The sequence below is a fragment of the Microcaecilia unicolor genome, chromosome 5 (genome assembly GCF_901765095.1).
Source record: "Microcaecilia unicolor chromosome 5, aMicUni1.1, whole genome shotgun sequence".
NCBI lineage: Eukaryota > Metazoa > Chordata > Amphibia > Gymnophiona > Siphonopidae > Microcaecilia > Microcaecilia unicolor.
The window spans coordinates 210,028,783-210,047,306 of NC_044035.1; the positions used below are offsets into that span (position 1 = coordinate 210,028,783).

The window sequence follows — 18,524 nt, forward strand, 5'->3', positions numbered from 1 at the left end:
AAGAAAAATGGAGAGCCAGGCATCAAAGTCGGTAAGGAAGGAAGGGAGGGACTTATCAGGGGGTCGGTAAATGACTGCAACTCTGAGTGGCAGCGGGTAGAATAGCCGGATGGAGTGAACTTCAAAGGATAAGAAGCAGTGAGACTGCGGTAGGAGGAGGGGTTGAAAGCTGCAGGAGGGCGAAAGTAGAAGCCCGACGCCTCCTCCGCAGCCAACTGGGCGGGGAGTGTGGGAGAAAAGATAACCTCCATGGCATAGGGCCGTGACTGAGGCAGAGTCATCGGGGTGAGCCAGGTTTCAGTTAGGGCAAGCAGTTGAAGGGAATGGGAGATGAAGAGATCATGAGTGAAGGAAAGTTTATTGCATACCGAGTGGGCATTCCACAGGGCACACGAGAAGGGGAGGGAGGAGGGGGGAGGGGAATAGAGATGAGATTAGAGATATCCCAGAATCGTTTACAAGGATAGGATGAGGACAGGTGTGGGGGACCTGGATTGGGATTGATGTCTCCTGCGGATAGCAGAAGAAGGAGCAAGAGAGTGCGGAGGAGGGTGGGAGAGGTAGCGCAACGAAGGCGACGAAGACGGGATGCGCTTAGGAGGAATGGGGATGGGTTAATGGCAGGAAGGAAGTGTTGAAGGTTGAGAGCTAGGAAGGAGGAGGGGACAGGAGAGGTGGTGAGGGACGGGGGTGGGTAGGGTATTGCAGTAGTGAGCAGGACGGGAGAGGACATGGATGGGCAGTGAATTCCTGCGGTAGTCAGTGGTGGGGGGAGGGGGAAAAGATTAGGAAGGGACAGGGCAAGGAAGAGAATGTGTATAGGGGCCATAAGTAGTGACTGAGATGTTTACGAGTACATATGTAATGAGTGAGGTGTTAAGCAACAGATAGAGCAGGACAGCAGGACTGGAGGCTTAAAACTGGAACGGCAGGCAACAACTTGGAAGAGATGGGCTGGCGGGTAGGTGGGTGGTTTGACAACCAGATTGGCGGGTAGGGAGGTAGGTAGGAGGGCTGGCAGGCGGGTGGGTAGGTTGATGGGTGGGTAAGCAGGCAGGCAGTCAGGTAGGTTGATGGGTGGGTAAGTAGGCAGGTTGATGGGTTGGGAGGCAGGCAGGTTGATGGGTTGGGAGGCAGGCAGGTTGATGGGTGAGCTGGCAGGCAGGTAGGCAAGCCGGCAGGCGGGGAGGCAGGTAGGTAGTGCAGGCTTGAAGGCAGGCAGGTAGTTGTGCAGGCTTGAAGGCAGGCAGGCAGGTAGTTGATGTGCTGACAAGCAGGCAGGTTGGTTGATGGGCTAGCAGGCAGGCAGGCAGGTAGGTTTTTTTTTAAATTTATTTATTTATTTATTATTATTTCAATCAAAATCACAAGTAAATTTACTTGACAGGAAAAAAGCCACTAAAGAAACTAATCTATCCAGAAATTCCTCAAAAATAAAGAAAAATATCACCTTTTTAGATGCTTTAAAGTCCACAATACTGAGTCCAAGTTTTCAATAACTGGAGATATAAGGAAAAGAAATTAAATATTTCAAATATACATTAACCAAAAAACAAGATTTCAGCGTTACAGGCTTGGTATATATACAATTATAGAGCTCTCTTTGATGTTAAGAAGGAACCCAGTTGGGAAGGGTCAAAATACACATATTTAACGTTCTGATAACTTACCAAGCATTTACATGGGTATTTTAAATAAAACGTTGCTCCTAACTGGAGCGTCTCCTGTTTCAACTGCAAGAACTTTTGCCTACGCTTCTGCGTGTCCCTTGACAAGTCAGGAAATATCCGAGTTTGTAATCCTCTAAAGGTTTTCTCTTTTTTTTGGAAAAATTTCTTTAATATCCATGACTTGTCTGAGGTCAATGCTACCGTGGCAAGTAGGGTTGAGGCAGTTAGTTGTTCACTATCTGAACTTTCTATCAATGCAGAGACATCTATTGCCTGATTATTTAAATGTTGTTCTTCTCTTTTACCCGGGATATAAAAAACCTGGGAGATAGGGGGAAACTGATCTTCACTAATTTCAAGAACTTCTTTAAAGTAATTTCTTAGCATTTTCCTCGGAGAAATCAGAGGTTGCAAAGGAAAATTTATAAAACGCAAATTATTATTTTTTAAACTGTTTTCAAGAAACTCCGATTTTCTCCTTAGGTTTACCAAATCTTTAACAGTTGTTGTTTGCAAAGTTTGTATCTGTTGTACTTCTTTTTCAAGATTTTCAGTTTGTGAAGCCACAGAATTAAGTTTAGTTTCTACTTCCTTCAGTTTCCCATCCAATAAAGAAATTTCTTCAGACATCTTTTTCGTCTGAGGGCATAAAGCCTTACCAAGTTCCACAATTAGATGCCAGAGATTGTCTAGAGTTACTTCGGTATGTTTTTTAAAAGGAAAAATCTCTTCTACCTCAATGTGCATCTGACTCACATTCCCAGCTGTTCCTATCGTCTCCTCAGCTGGTCTTCTTTCTATGAAAGCAGTCAAAGTGGGGGTTAACAAACTCCCCAAACCTTCCGACAAAGATAAGATTGCCTCCCGTTCCCCTCCGCTACCTGACCCTCCGGTCTTCGCGGTCGAGAACGCCTTCATCGGAGAACTGCTTCCTATTGGCTGAGGAGGCGGGTCTCTGCCGTCCGGGCTTAGCGAAACTTCAAGCCCAGTGTTCACTCCGCTTTCTCCAGCTAGTGGGTGAACAAGCGGGCTGCCCGTCGACGGTGAAACCATGCCTGCGGCTCTCTGCAAAAAAGGTTGAATCGAGCCTAAAGAGGATGGATTCCTCGGCTGCTGGGAGGCAGTCGCTGCAGCCCTTCCTCTCCTCTTCGGCATATTGCAAGTATTATTCAGGAAATGAGAGAGACTCTAAAAACGCGTCCGTCTCGTTCGGCGGCCATCTTGGACTCCTGGCAGGCAGGTAGGTTGGGGCTGATGCGATGTGACTGGAACAAGCATCAAGGACTGGCAAGTCGGCAGGTGGGGAGACAGGTAGGTAGTTGTGCAGGCTTGAAGGCAGGCAGGCAGGTAGTTGATGTACTGACAAGCAGGTAGGTTGGTTGATGGGCTAGCAGGCAGGTTGGTTGGTGGGCTAGCAGGCAGGCAGGTAGGCTGGGGCTGATGCAATGTGACTGGAACAAGCTGGAACAGAACAGACAGGTTGGACCAAGCTGGAACAGACGGATTGGAACAAGCTGGAACAGATGAGAGCAGAGCAGCAGAACTGTGGCAAGATGCAACAGAACAGGCAGACTGGAACAAGCGGAACAAAGCTGGATTGGAACAGCTGGGGCAAGCTGGTGCGATGTGACTGGAACAAGCTGGAACAGAACAGACTGGTTGGACCAAACTGGAACAGACGAATTGGAACAAGCTGGAACAGATGAGAGCTGAGCAGCAGGAAAAAGCTGGAACAGATGAGAGCGGAGCAGCAGGACTGTGGCAAGCTGGAACAGAACAGGCTGGAACAAGCTAGAACAAAACTGGATTGGAACAGCTGAGGCAAGCTGGAGCAGACGGGTTGGAACAAGCTGGATCAGGCGGACTGGAGCAAGCTGGAGTAGATGGACTGATACAAGCTGGAGCAGAGGAGAGATAAGCAGCAGGTCTGGAAACTGGAATAATCTGGAGCAGAAGAGAGCGGAGCAGCAGGACAGGGACAAGCTGGAACAGACAGATTGGAACAGGCTGGATCAGGTGGGCTGGAGCAAGCTGAGTGAGGGGGACTGGAACAAGCTGGAGCAAATGGACTGGAACAAGCTGGGACAGACGGATTGGGACAAGCTGGATTAGGCGGACTGGAACAAGCTGGAGCAGATGGACTGGAGCAAGCTGGAGGCCTGGAGCAGGTGAACAAGCTAGAGCAGCTCGACCAGAGCAAGCCGGAGCAGAGGAGAGCCGAGCAGCAGGAAATCTGAGCAACAGGAATGGAGCAAGCCGGAACAAGCTGGACCAGGTGGACCGGAACAAAGCCGGCCATGTCACCTGGGAGAACCACCACCGAACTCCGATCTCACCCGGGCGCCCAACGATCCCATCGTGCAGGGCCGACAGTGGAATCCCTCCTCGGGCTCGGGCAGAGGTGGGCCGGCAGTGGAGTCTCACGGTCATGCTCAGGCAGACATGGGCAAGAAGGAGTGAGGCCTTGTGTCCCTCAGCTGCACCGCTCTAAATAGAGGCCAGTTCTATCCTCCCTCACAGGCACTTCCTGGGGCAGTATAGATCTCCCTTCTACTTCAAGAACCCGACTCTCTCCTTGTTAGTTCATTGGTGGATGTTCTAACAATATCCGGGTGAGTGGTGGTGGCCGGCGATGGGGTCCTTCGGTCGGGTGCTTCAGGCGCCACCACGCAGGTAGGTTGCGTCCACGTGGTCGGGTGGTGGGTTGGAGGGTTTGGAGCGGTTTGGATGAGTGGTGCAGCCGGCGGTGAAGTCCTTTGGTCGGTGCTTCAGGTGCCGCCACGCGGGTATGTCGCGTCCACGTGGTCAGGTGGTGGGGTTGGTGGGTTTGTAGCGCTATGCCGAGGTGGGCCTTTCAAGCCTTTGGCGGCTCCACACCCTCGCTGGTCTCCGGCTCTCCGCTGTGACTCGGTTTCCGGGCTGTTCTACTGTAGCTGCCCACCTGTGACCCTGCTTGTTTCCTGGAGTACTTGGCTGTTTTGCTGGCCGCCTGCTGGACTCTGCAGTTCTGGTTCTTCCTTCTGTCCCATAGTCCTGCCGGCCACCTGTACCCAGGGGCTCAACCCCTGAGGAACGGCGGTCAAGCACAGGTGAAGCCTAGCTGTTCCTGCCCTGCCTGTTCCAGCTTGCTTCACCTCCGCTGCAGCTTCTGCCCAGCGGTTCCTGTCCTGGTTTTACCAGTTCGTCTGTGTTCTGCCTTGTCTCTTGTTTGGGTGGTTTTCCTGCCACTGCCACTCCTCGGCAGTGGCCCAAGGGCTCACGAGTCCAGATAATCTTAGAGAGTCTGACACCCCCCCTACTCCCCCAGTGCTCACTGATCCCCTCCCTCCCCCCAAAATGTGAATAAAAATTGAAAGCAGCTTCTATGACAGCCTCAGATGTTAGAGCCAGGTCCATTACAGCAGCATACATGTCCCTGGAGTAGCCTAGTGGTGGGTGCAATATACCATAGACAGGTGGACCCATACCTCCTCCTATTACACTTGTGGTAGAATCTGTGAGCCTTCCGAAACTGACCAGAAACCCACTGTGCCCTCATATAGGGGCCCCTTTCACCCATAAGAGCTACTGTAGTGGTGGACAGGGCTCAGCAGACAAGATAAAGGAGCAATGGTGAGATGTGTACCTGGGAGCATTTATGTTTAAATCTTTTTATTGATGCGATAATGAACATGTACAATCTTATAGCTTTAACCAATAACATTGCAAATACATCAAAGTATTATCTATCTTTGAACATAACGTCATGTCATTTTCTCTTTTATCCCCCAACACCACTCCCCTCCCCCCTCCACCATCCCTTCCTGTTTGATTTAAGTGTAAGTGCCGATGCCAGCTGGCAAACAGCCTGTACAAATTACCGAAATGTTACATCTATTAGGTTTCCCTTCTGATATAGAACAACTAAAACAGTTCCTTCATCTTACACACCCTATCTTCGACCCCCTTCCCCCCACTCCACCCTTCTAGCCCCTCCCCCTCTATTCCTGCTACTCCCATGCACATGTACTTTATAATTGATTATACATTTGTATGGTGTTAAGCAACAAACTGCGGGCCCTGCTATTAAGCTGCTGAATATAAGGTTCCCATATTGCCCAAAACTCCTTTTTCCGCTTTGCGGTTCTTCTAGCGTCTTTGGCCTCCCACGTGACAAACACATGTAGGCTATTATGCCATTGCCAGAATGAGGGCGCGGTAGGTTGTATCCAATATTGCATTATACACATTTTCCCTACAATACACGCTTTATACATGAATTGACGCTCCGAGCGTCTTAATGTGTGTCCACTTCCTCTATATCCTAGTAAACATTTCTGAGGTGTCATTGAGAGTTGCTTATTCAGTAGCTGTTCACAGAATCTCTGTATACTACTCCAGAACCTTCGCACATTCACACAATCCCATAACATATGAATCAAAGGCGGGTCTATATGTGCACATTTAGGACATTTACTTTCTGGTATACATCCTGCATAATAGGCTTGCTTAGGGGTAAAATATGCCCGTGTAAGTATCCTGTACTGGGTCTCTCTATGTCATGCACTCTGCACATTGTCTTTAATCTCTTTTATATATTCTAAGATGTCACTATCTCGTATTATCACTCCTATGTCATTTGTCCACCTTTGTGCCACTCCTTCATAGTTCTTATGCGGTAGTAACTTTGTCACTGCTCCATGAAGCCCTGACACCGTTACCTGCTGACTACCTGGGGCAAAAAAAAATGCTTCTAGTAGTGAAATCATCTCCTGCGAACATCCACTCTTAGTTAGCCGTGACATATACATCTTCACCTGTAGATAGGATAACCAGTCCACATTATTGTCCCCCACTATCCGTTTTATCTCCTCTTGGGTCTTACATGTTCCAGTGTCATTAATTAAATCTGCCACTATTACCACCCCTTCCTGCGCAGATCAGAGGCCTGCAGATAAAGAGGCAGCTGTCTAAGTACATACAGCCATCTGGGAAAAATTACCATACTGTACATGCTAATCCTACCACTTAAAGTCAATGGCAAATTCTGCCACTGGGCCATGGCCTGTCTCGTTTGTCTAAGCAAGTTATCTACATTTTTCCTATATAGCTGCCGGGGATCTGCCGTAAAAACTATTCCCAAATATTTAAATTCTCCTAAAGTCCAGCGTAATGGGAACTCCCCCACCCATCGGTCTATTATTGTTCCATTGGTGGGCATACACTCCGATTTCTGCATGTTTAATTTAAATCCCGAAAAAGATCCATATTCTTTAAACCTCTCTAATAGCACCGGCAGCGCATGGTGTGGTTGCGTCAAATGTACCAATAAATCATCGGCAAAAGCCGAGATTTTAAACTCATACCGCCCCATGCGCACCCCCGTTATCTCCAGGTCTTCCATTATCGTCCGAATTAACGGATCCAATACTATGGCAAATATTAAAGGGGAGAGCGGGCATCCCTGCCTCGTGCCTCTACTGATCTCAAATGCGGTAGTATAATCCCCATTAACATACAAGCGTGCACTGGGATCTTTATATATCGTGGTTATTACTTTTACAAAGGTCCCTTCAAATCCATAGGCTCCCAGGGTTTTAAACAGAAATGTCCAATCCATCCTGTCAAACGCCTTTTCGGCGTCGAAGCTAATAAGCAGAGCTTCTTCTTTTACCATTCTCACCGACTCTATAGAGGCCAAAATCCTTCTGATGTTCTTGACTATCTGTCTCCCTTTAATAAATCCTCCCTGGGGGAATGCGATTATTTCCGGCAATATTCTTGCTTCCTGGGAGCATTTATATTAAGTCCACAACAGTGCCCCCTAGGGTACCCCATTGCTCTCCTGGGATGTCTGGGGGACCAGTCTGCTAAAAATGCTGGCCCCTCATACATCCTAATGGGTTGATTTTGTGTGTTTTTAACTTGTGCTTTTTTATTTTTTTGAAAATGGCATAAAAGATAAATACATAAAGCACAAAACCTTGTTCGAAATAGTATTGTTGAAAAAAAAAAGATAAGATCTTTTTCTTATTTCAAAAATGGGTATATTTCCTATTCAGATTTGGTATGTTTAGCAAACATGTCCAAAGTCTAACATAGACACACTGTCAAAAATTCCCCTCCATGTAACTTTGTAAGTCTAAGTAAGAAAATACACCTCTTACTCAGCTTGTCTGCTGATTTTTATTCCTACAAATTTGTAAACAATTGCAGGAAAAAAAGAAAAAGTATGAATGGTTTAATTTGCAGAGCTACAGTCACAACCTACCAGCATCTTTGTAGTCAAATACTTTGGTAAGGGGGCTGTGTACCGAGTTGGCAGTCTTAGTAGAGAGATCAAGAATTTTTTTAAATATGGAACCTTCAGTGTTATTTGAACTATCTAGGACAGAGTTGGTGCACAATACCAGCACAGTCAGGGCTCTCCCAACTATTACACAATACTAGGCAGTTGCCTTGCAGCAGCTTGAAAAAGGGGAGGTTTAAAGAGCAGCTGCAAACAAAACAAAAAGATTCTAATAGCCACACAAACTCAAAGACCCATCAATGCATACTTTTGCCTGCAGGAAGGGTGGGCAATTTTCAAATAGCCCATTTACCTGGGTAAATGGCTTTTGGAAATTGCCATCAACATACACACAAAGTTTGGTATTTTAAAAGCATAATAGTTCAAGAGAGGGGTGTGTATCAAGGGCCTGAAAGTTAATTGAGTAGAGGAGGAAGGTGCATAAGGTTGAAGGTTCACCTAGAGCCCAATGTCCTTGCACCAGCCCTGAGCATAGTAGGACTGAGCAGCAAGTTCTTTTGGCCCTGCAAGTCCAATAGCTGTTCTGTGTTAAAATGGAAAATTTCCCTGTGCATTTACCATTTTTTATTCTTTACAGCCCTGTGAAATGTTGGAAATTAATTATATATAGGTGCTAGAAAATCTGTCTGTCCATCTGTCTGGGGGCAAAATAACTTTGACAACTGAACAGAAAGAGCCCACATTTGGTGCAGGTGAAGAACCAGGGAAAAGACATATTAGTTAAAAAATGGGCCGGATCGGAGCAGTGATTCCAGATAAATAAATATATAATTAATTGCTAGATTGCATTTCTGTGGGAGAAATAATTGTAGCAGCTACAGAATTTTACAGTGAAATCTAATGGCTAGATAAATTCTCACTTTGGTTTATTTTTTCTTTCTACCCAATGAAATGTTGTAACTGAATTTACATAGAGGCTCAAAATTGTCTGTCAGACTCACATACCAGAAAGAATTCCATTAGCCATGCTTCGCATGTTTTCCCAACTTCTTTTCACCGTAATGCGGATGACTTAGCTCAGATCTGAATTTGACCTCTCTTGTCTTGTGAAGCTCCTAGTTGAACACCCCATACAGCCATACCTCAGTCTCCTTTTCAAATTATGCCCTTACATTTATGTTTAATTGCATTAGAGGCCAAAAATGGCCACCCTCTGTTCTAGAACTGGTAATTCTCAGGGAATGTGCAAGGATATTAGACACCCTAGGCAAACCTTTAGCCTTACACTCTCCTCCTCCAAAATAATCCTTTAGGCCTTTGGTCCCCCCCCTACACAATCATGATCACCCCAATACCACCCCTCCCAAAGTAATCTTGAGTACCAATACCACCCTTCCCAGAGTAATCTGAGTAAATGAGCTATTTGAAAAAGTGTCTCCTGTTGTTTCTTTGAGTTTATGTGATTGTCAGGACCTATATTTTGCTTAATTGCAGCTGATTTTTGGCACTCTCAGATGACATTGAGGCTTATTTTCGAAAGAGAAAAACGCCCAAATTCCGACCTAAATCGGGAGATGGACGTCTTTCTCTTGTGGGTGCCCAAATCGGTATAATCGAAAGCCGATTTTGGGCGTTTCCAAATGCACTCCGTCGCGGGAACGCATAAAGTTGACGGGGGCGTGTCGGAGGCGTGGTGAAGGCGGGACTGAGGCGTGGTTATCGGCTGAGCAGAGATGTGCGTGCTCGGCCGATAATGGAAAAAAGAAGGGCGTTTTCAGAGAGAATTTAGGTCACTTTTGTTGGACCCGTTTTTTTCACAAACAGGTCCCAAAAAAGTGCCCTAAATGACCAGATGACCACCGGAGGGAACCGGGGATGACCTCCCCTGACTCCCCCAGTGGTCAGTAACCCCCTCCCACAAATAAAAAACGAATGTTAAACACTTTTTTCCCAACTTGTAAGCCAGCCTCAAATGTCATCCCCAGCTCCATGACAGCAGTATGCAGGTCCCCGAAGTAATTTTAGTTTAGTTAGTGCTGTGCGGGACCCATGCAGAGAGGAAAAATCGGAAGAAAAAAACCCCAAAAACAAGCAAGTGCAGTCAGGGACGTCTAAATTACCAGGATAGTAAGAGGGGGAATTGAACCAGCAACCTTCTGATTACAAGCTCAGTGCTCTAGCCAGTGAACCACATTTATTCAGGTGATTAGATGTCCTTCCCTTTCCATTAAGTCCCTCCAAGTTTCTGTCAGCCAATCACCGCTATTTAGCTGACACAGATGTCAGCTAAATGAGCTGTGATTGGCTGACAGAAACTTGGAGGGACTTAATGGAAAGGGACCAATATCTAATCAGTGGTGCACTGGCTAGAGCACTGAGCTTGTAATCGGAAGGTTGCTGGTTCAATTCCCCTTTTTACTATCCTGGTAATTTAGACGTCCCTGACTGCACTTGCTTGCTTGTATTTTTTTTCTTCCGATTTTTCCTCTCTGCATGGGTCCCACGCAGCACCAACTAAAGTAAAATTGCTCTGGGGACCTGCATACTACTGTCATGGAGCTAGGTATGATATTTGAGGCTGGCATAGAGGCATCTCAGGGGGACCAGTGGACTACGAATGCTGGCCCCTCCCATGACCAAATGCCTTGGATATGGTCGTTTTTGAGCTGGGACGCTTCGGTTTCGATTATCGCTAAAAAACAAAAACGCCCAGCTCAAAAAACGCCCTAATCCAATGTATTTTCGAAAAAAAAGATGGACGTCCATTTTTTTCAAAAATACAGTTCGGCCCGCCCCTTCACGGACCCGTTCTCGGAGATGGACGTTTTTACAAATGGGCGTTCGATTATGCCCCTCTATGTAGTCTTACCTAATGGTTAAGATGGTAACTCTGACTTGAGTTGAAGGGAGAATCTCTAATTATTATGATGGTACTAGTAATGTCATCTTCTCCAGTCTGACTCTTGGTGGAAGGTTCCCCTGATATTTGATATATATTTGAATATGGCAGTATTTACAAAGAATAGCCTATTCTATGGCATTATTTAAGAACTAGTAAAAAAGGCCCGTTTCTGACACAAATGAAACGGGCGCTAGCAAGGTTTTCCTCGGAGTGTGTATGTTTGAGAGAGAGTGTGTGAGAGTGACTGTGTGAGAGAGAGAGAGTGAATGTGCGTGTGTGTGTGGCAGAGAGAGAGTGAGACTGGTTGCAAGTGTGTCTGTGAGAGAGTGTGTGTGTGAGAATAAGAGTGTGTGTAGGGTTACCATATGGCTCCAGAAAAAGGAGGACGGATTGAGGCAGCCGGGTTTTACTTCCATTGCTTTCCATTGAAAGCAATGGAAGTAAAACCCGGCTGGTTCAATTACTTCCATTGAAAACAATGGAAGTAAAACCCGGCTGGCTCAATCCGTCCTCCTTTTTCTGGAGCCATATGGTAACCCTAAGTGTGTGCGACTGCGTATCTGAGACACAGTGAGTGTGAGAGAAAGTGTGTTTCACACAGATACAGTGTGTGTGAGAGAGAGAGTGTGTGTGTGAGACAGAGAGTGTGAGAGAGTATGTATGCGATACACAGACTCTCTGTGAGCAGCCACCCATGTCCAGCGACCCTCCTCTCTCCCCTGCCCCCCTGCAGCCACCCATGTCCAGCAAATCTCCTCTCCCCTTCCCCACTTCAGCCACCCATGTCCAGCGACTCTCCTCTCTCCCCTGCCCCCCTCCAGCCACCCATGTCCAGCGACCCTCCTCTCTGCCCTGCCCCCTCCAGCCACCCTCCTCTCTCCCCTGCCCCCCTCCAGCCACCCATGTCCAGCGACCCTCCTCTCTCCCATGCCCCCTCCAGCCACCCATGTCCAGCGACTCTCCTCTCTCCCCTGCCCCCCTCCAGCCACCCATGTCCAGCGACCCTCCTCTCCCCCTGCCCCCTCCAGCCACCCATGTCCAGCGACTCTCCTCTCTCCCCTGCCCCCTCCAGCCACCCATGTCCAGCGACCTTCCTCTCCCCCTGCCCCCCCTCCAGCCACCCATGTCCAGCGACTCTCCTCTCTCCCCTACCTTCGTTCCTGCCACCCAGGTGGTCCATCGAATGCTTCGGGGCAGGCAGGAAAGATCCCCAGTCTTGCCTGCCCGCGCTGACCCTCCCCCATTGCCGGATCGCTATTCAAAATGGCCGCCGAGACTTCCAGTGGCGGCCATTTTGAAGAGTGATCCAGCAGCAGGGGAGGGTCAGTGCCAGCAACGGGCAGGCAGGCAAGACTGGGGATCTTTCTTGCCTGCCCCGAAGAATTCGCTGGACAATCTCGGTGGCTGGAGGGGGGCAGGGGAGAGAGGCGACCTTGGGGGGTGGGTGTGGAGGGGGGAGCAGTGGCTGCGGTGACCTCGGGGGGGTGGAGGGGGGAGTGATAGTGACCTTGGGGGGGGTGGAGGGGTGAGCGGTGGCGGTGCTGATGACCTTGGGGGAGGGGTGTGGCAGTGAGGGTGGCAGGGGCGGGGCCTCGTGCTGCTGTCGTGCGGTTGGTCAGTGCTGCGTGTGATGTCAGCCTGGGCTTCGGAGCCTAGCAGACCAACTTCGAAGAAAGTCACGGACACAGGCAGCAAGATAGAACGTTGGAGGTGAGAATTCTTATATAGGATATGAAGTAGGCCTGAATATGTTTCCATTAACTGGCTTCATAGTTGTTGGTCAGTTCTTTCAGTGTTTCAAATTATTTCTCATTTCCTAGGTGATGTGATATGCTCGACACTATGTAAAGCTGTGATCTTCTGTCTATGAGTACTGCAGACCAGGTGTACAACTATATGACCATAGGCGCCCGGTATAGGAGGCTTGGGGAGAGGTCCGCTCACTTGCAAAATCTTTTACCTGAAGTTGTGATTTTCCTTTCTCCCCTGCCCAAGTCGTCTTGCAGCAATGCTGACTGAGGCAGGCATGTTCTGCTGAAGTTGCTTAAAAGAATACAACCAGTGCTATATATGTCTTTGATGTGGGAAGAACTTCTCATTCGGGGTGAGCTTGAAGTGACCAACATTCACTACTTCTACTACTACTATTCAGCATTTCTATAGTGCTACAAGGTGTACGCAGCGCTGCACAAACATAGAAGAAAGACAGTCCCTGCTCAAAGAGCTTACAATCTAATAGACAAAAAAATAAATAAAGTAAGCAAATCAAATCAATTAATGTGAACGGGAAGGAAGAGAGGAGGGTAGGTGGAGGCGAGTGGTTACAAGTGGTTACGAGTCAAAAGCAATCTTAAAGAGGTGGGCTTTCAGTCTAGATTTAAAGGTGGCTAAGGATGGGGCAAGACGTAGGGGCTCAGGAAGTTTATTCCAGGCGTAGGGTGCAGCGAGACAGAAGACGCGAAGTCTGGAGTTGGCAGTAGTAGAGAAGGGAACAGATAAGAAGGATTTATCCATGGAGCGGAGTGCACGGGAAGGGGTGTAGGGAAGGACGAGTGTGGAGAGATACTGGGGAGCAGCAGAGTGAGTACATTTATAGGTTAGTAGAAGTTTGAACAGGATGCGAAAACGGATAGGGAGCCAGTGAAGGGTCTTGAGGAGAGGGGTAGTATGAGTAAAGCGACCCTGGCGGAAGATGAGACGGGCAGCAGAGTTTTGAACCGACTGGAGAGGAGAGAGGTGACTAAGTGGGAGGCCAGCAAGAAGCAGATTGCAGTAGTCTAAACAAGAGGTGACAAGGGTGTGGATGAGGGTTTTGGTAGAGTGCTCGGAAAGAAAGGGGCGGATTTTACGGATGTTGTAAAGAAAGAAACGACAGGTCTTGGTAATCTGCTGGATATGAGCAGAGAAGGAGAGAGAAGAGTCCAAGATGACCCCAAGGTTTCGAGCTGAGGAGACAGGGAGAATGAGAGAGCCATCAACAGAAATAGAAAATGGGGGGAGCGGGGAGGTGGGTTTGGGGGGGGGAAAATGAGAAGCTCGGTTTTGGTCATATTTAATTTCAGGTGGCGTTGAGACATCCAGACAGCAATGTCAGACAAGCACGCTGAAACTTTGGTTTGGATGCAAGGTGAGATATCAGGGGTAGAAAGGTAGATTTGGGAGTCATCAGCATAGAGATGGTAGGAAAAGCCATGGGATGAGATTAATGAACCAAGGGAAGAAGTGTAGATAGAAAAGAGGAGGGGACCAAGAACAGAACCCTGAGGTACGCCGACAGGCAGAGGGATAGAAGTAGAAGAGGATCCACCAGAGTGAACACTGAAGGTGCGGAGGGAGAGGTAGGAAGAGAACCAGGAAAGGACAGAGCCCTGGAATCCAAGTGAGGACAGGGTATCAAGAAGTATGCTGTGATCGACAGTGTCAAAAGCAGCGGAAAGATCAAGAAGAATGAGGATGGAATATTGACCTCTGGATTTAGCCAGTAATAGGTCATTGGAGACTTTAGTAAGCGCAGTTTCGGTTGAGTGGAGAGGGCGAAAACCAGATTGTAGTGGGTCAAGAATAGCATGTGAGGAGAGAAAATCAAGGCTGCGGCGGTGAACAGCACGCTCAAGTAATTTGGAGAGAAAAGGAAGGAGGGAGATGGGTCGGTAATTAGAGGGACAAGTAGGGTCGAGTGAAGGCTTCTTAAGGAGAGGTGTGACCAGGGGCGTAGCCAACCTTCCGTGGGGGAGGGGTCCAGAGCCCGGGGGGAGGGGGCACATTTTAGCCCTCCCCCTGGCGCCGCCCCCCCCGACATTGCCGCCCCCCCCTCCCGCCGCGAACCCGCCGCTGCTGCAGCCTACCTTTACTTTTGCTGGCGGGGGATCCCACTCCCCGCCAGCCGACGTCTTCTTCTCAGTCGCTTCCTGCTCTTCAATTTGTTTTCTGACGTCCTGCACGTTGTACGTCAGACTCAGAGAACAGAACTATTCTCTGAGTCTGACTGCACATACAACGTGCAGGACGTCAGCAAACAAATTGAAGAGCAGGAAGGACTAAGAAGACGTCGGTTGGCGGGGAGTGGGATCCCCCGCGGGGAATGGGATCCCCGCCAGCAAAAGTAAAAGTAGGTGGCGGCAGGGGCGGGTTCGCCGGGAGGGGGGTCCGGGGGTGAATCTGCGGGGGCCCCGGCCCCCTCAGGCCCCACGTAGCTACGCCACTGGGTGTGACCACAGCATGTTTAAAGGCAGCAGGGACAGTCGCAGTGGAAAGTGATGCATGTGGGTAAGAGGAACCCGAATTATAGCTACGTCTTGCAAGGTTCCGCGTTAGGAGTTACGGATCAAGAAAGGGATCTGGGTGTCGTCGTCGATGATACGCTGAAACCTTCTGCTCAGTGTGCTGCTGCGGCTAGGAAAGCGAATAGAATGTTGGGTGTTATTAGGAAGGGTATGGAGTCCAGGTGTGCGGATGTTATAATGCCGTTGTATCGCTCCATGGTGCGACCGCACCTGGAGTATTGTGTTCAGTACTGGTCTCCGTATCTCAAAAAAGATATAGTAGAATTGGAAAAGGTACAGCGAAGGGCGACGAAAATGATAGTGGGATGGGACGACTTTCCTATGAAGAGAGGCTGAGAAGGCTAGGGCTTTTCAGCTTGGAGAAGAGACGGCTGAGGGGAGATATGATAGAAGTGTATAAAATAATGAGTGGAATGGATCGGGTGGATGTGAAGCGACTGTTCACGCTATCCAAAAATACTAGGACTAGAGGGCATGAGTTGAAGCTACAGTGTGGTAAATTTAAAACGAATCGGAGAAAATTTTTCTTCACCCAACGTGTAATTAGACTCTGGAATTCGTTGCCGGAGAACGTGGTACGGGCGGTTAGCTTGACGGAGTTTAAAAGGGGGTTAGATAGATTCCTAAAGGACAAGTCCATAGACCGCTATTAAATGGACTTGGAAAAATTCCGCATTTTTAGGTATAACTTGTCTGGAATGTTTTTACGTTTGGGGAGCGTGCCAGGTGCCCTTGACCTGGATTGGCCACTGTCGGTGACAGGATGCTGGGCTAGATGGACCTTTGGTCTTTCCCAGTATGGCACTACTTATGTACTTATGTAAAGTGAGAGGTTGAGAATGTGACAGATAAAAGGAATAAGAGCAGGAGAGATGGCATTAAGAAGGTGGGTGGGAATGGGATTAGAGGAACAGGTGGTACATTTTGAGGAAGAAAGGAGAAGTGTAGTTTCCTCAATAGTAACTTCAGGAAAGGAGGAAAGGGAATGAGGGGAAGGAGAGAGAGGGGAATGGACTAGTGGAGGGCGAGGTGGTGAGGTAGAGAAAGCAAGGTTTATCTTTTGAACATTCAAACTAAAGAGAACAGGTTTGGAGGGAGGTGTGCAAGTGAGACTGGGGAGAAATAAAAAATAAATAGTGTAAGTGTTAAAATCTTTAAATAGTTCAAAGTTTTTTTTTTTTTTTTTAGCATGTATACCGAGAGGAGGGCATGACTGCAATGATGTGTGCATAATTATCAGGTAGCCTGGGATAGCTACAGCTAAAAGCCATTTCATTGGCTGATGGTTCCAACAGTATGTTCAAAGAGGAAGTTTAGCTGACATAGTGTTGACAGAGCTGGTAAGTGAAAATCTGATTGCTTTTTTTGTGTTTGTTTTTATATAAAACATTCTTGGATAGGAAGAGTTTGTGTTATGTGAAAATACATTTTGCTTTAATGAAATTGCTAAACTTTAGAGTTAGAGACTTATCAATGAGGGATACATACATTGCTTTTTTTGTGCCGTCACTGAGTAGGGAAGGCTCAAGGCTGGTTAAGAGTGGCTGTCTGAGGTGTTCCCACTTCCTTCCCAGACCCAGACCATAATAATTCGAGGAAATTGTGGCACGCAGTGCACGTTGGATTTCAGGAGAGGTAGGTGCTGAGTCTGAAGCGTTTAAGTCAAAATAAAAAAATTAATATTTTGTTTCATGCAGATCTCTTTTGTTTAAACATAACTAAATGGGTTATAAGCCCCTAATGCTTTTAGTTTTCCTATATTTTGTTTGTGATGACTTATACTGTGCCAAAATTGAAATTTGAAAACTCTTATCTCTATCTGGTCATTAATAAAAGGAGCTCATTGTGAACACTATCCACCCTAAAAGGGTGTTTTGTGGCTCTACATGAGAATTGTGATATTATGATCCCGTTTCATATTGTTGACGGTCTGCATTTTCCGTATGAGTGGTATATTGGTGTATTGAGGTCTGCTCAGTGTAATATTTATGGTACAGTAAGGTTCTGAATGTTTTTGCACAAAGTTGTGCATAGTGTTTTGCAGTTGAGTGATTGTGGTTAGTATATGCTTTGAGCAACCACTTTATTCTTTGACATATGATAAATATCTAATATCTAAATTTAATAAAAGGTATTAATTGTGACTATTTTATTTTTACTTATTTTTTTCTGTTTGTTGTCAGACAATTATGGATGTAAGCTCCGCCCATGACCACACCCCTACCCCACCCCCTTTAGCCTCCCCAAACAGTTCGGCCACCGACCGCCTATGTATATGACTAATTCACATGTTTTTTTGTACAGTTTTAAGTAGATGTGAATAGTAAGATATGCCTTTCTTGGTCAATTTTATTGCCACATGATTGGACTTGGGGAAGAATGCTTTGATTGAAACCTATCTTGATGAAAGCACCAGCCACTGCAAGTCACTATCCCTAGTGATTATAGGTGGATGACACAGAGAAGATAATTTGCAAATCAATGCTAACGTTTGTGGTGTCCACTTGCACAGGCATTGATTTGCACATCTGGCTGTCAGATTGCATGTTATGTTTATTTTGTTATTTTCATAACTATTGTTCTTTTTTTATGGTTATAGGCATATTGGGCATGGGATGGATTTAGACAAAGCCTTGAATGGTTGCGGTCAGGACCACACCATAGTGCTTCTAGCCCACCAGCCTCTTGCTGCAAAATGGGCTCTCCAAACCCGACCAGACATAGATCTGATCCTTTCAGGTAGGAGATGTTTTCTAGAATAAAAGTACTACAGAAAGAAGTACAAGTAAAGATATATAACACTAATAGTAACTCAGAGTGAAGCTCTGTGTTCTCAACCCTTCAGACTGCTCTTTCCTTAAGGCCCATCATATAGGCTAGCATACAACAGAGAGGGTCAAAGTACACAATACAAGCAATCCAAAAAAGAAGCACAAAGGGCTCTCAAGAAATGGTACAAGTGTGCTTTTTGTGGAATGTTGCCACAATCTGAGTTTCAGCCAGGTACTTGTGACCTGACTTGGCCAGTTGGAAACAGGATGCTGGGCTAGATGGACCATGGGTCTGACCCAGTATGTTCTCAGGCAATCTGAAGGGAGAAAGAATCATTGAAAAATTTGTTTAGTCAACATTTGCAGCCATTGAAAGTGATTGTCCACTAAGCTCTGGCTGGTGTATATGATGGAATCCAAAAAAGAGCTCTCAAGAAATGGTACAAGTGTGCTTTATTTGTGACCTGGGCCATGTTTTGGCTTAACACAACTCCTGTCTCAGGGGTCAGATCAACAGGGGTTATTACTCAAAGTGTAATGCTCAATATATTGACAATCTGTCTAGGACGGAGATTTATAAACTTGATGTGGTGCAAACTGCCATAGAACGGCAAAGAGTTCCAAACTTAACTATTCGTTGAGTGAAAAAATATTTTCTCCTATTTGTTT

General features: G+C 47.0%; 1 protein-coding gene across 1 annotated transcript in view; it reads left to right on the forward strand.

Annotated features, from left to right (window-relative positions):
• Positions 1-17,846, forward strand: part of TMPPE (transmembrane protein with metallophosphoesterase domain) — a 37,549-nt gene extending 19,703 nt beyond the window's left edge. Inside the window, exon 3 of the mRNA XM_030205016.1 lies at positions 17,684-17,846. Coding sequence (XP_030060876.1) covers positions 17,684-17,846 — 163 coding nt within the window. The remainder of the gene's footprint in view (positions 1-17,683) is intronic.
• Positions 17,847-18,524: the final 678 nt, after the last annotated feature.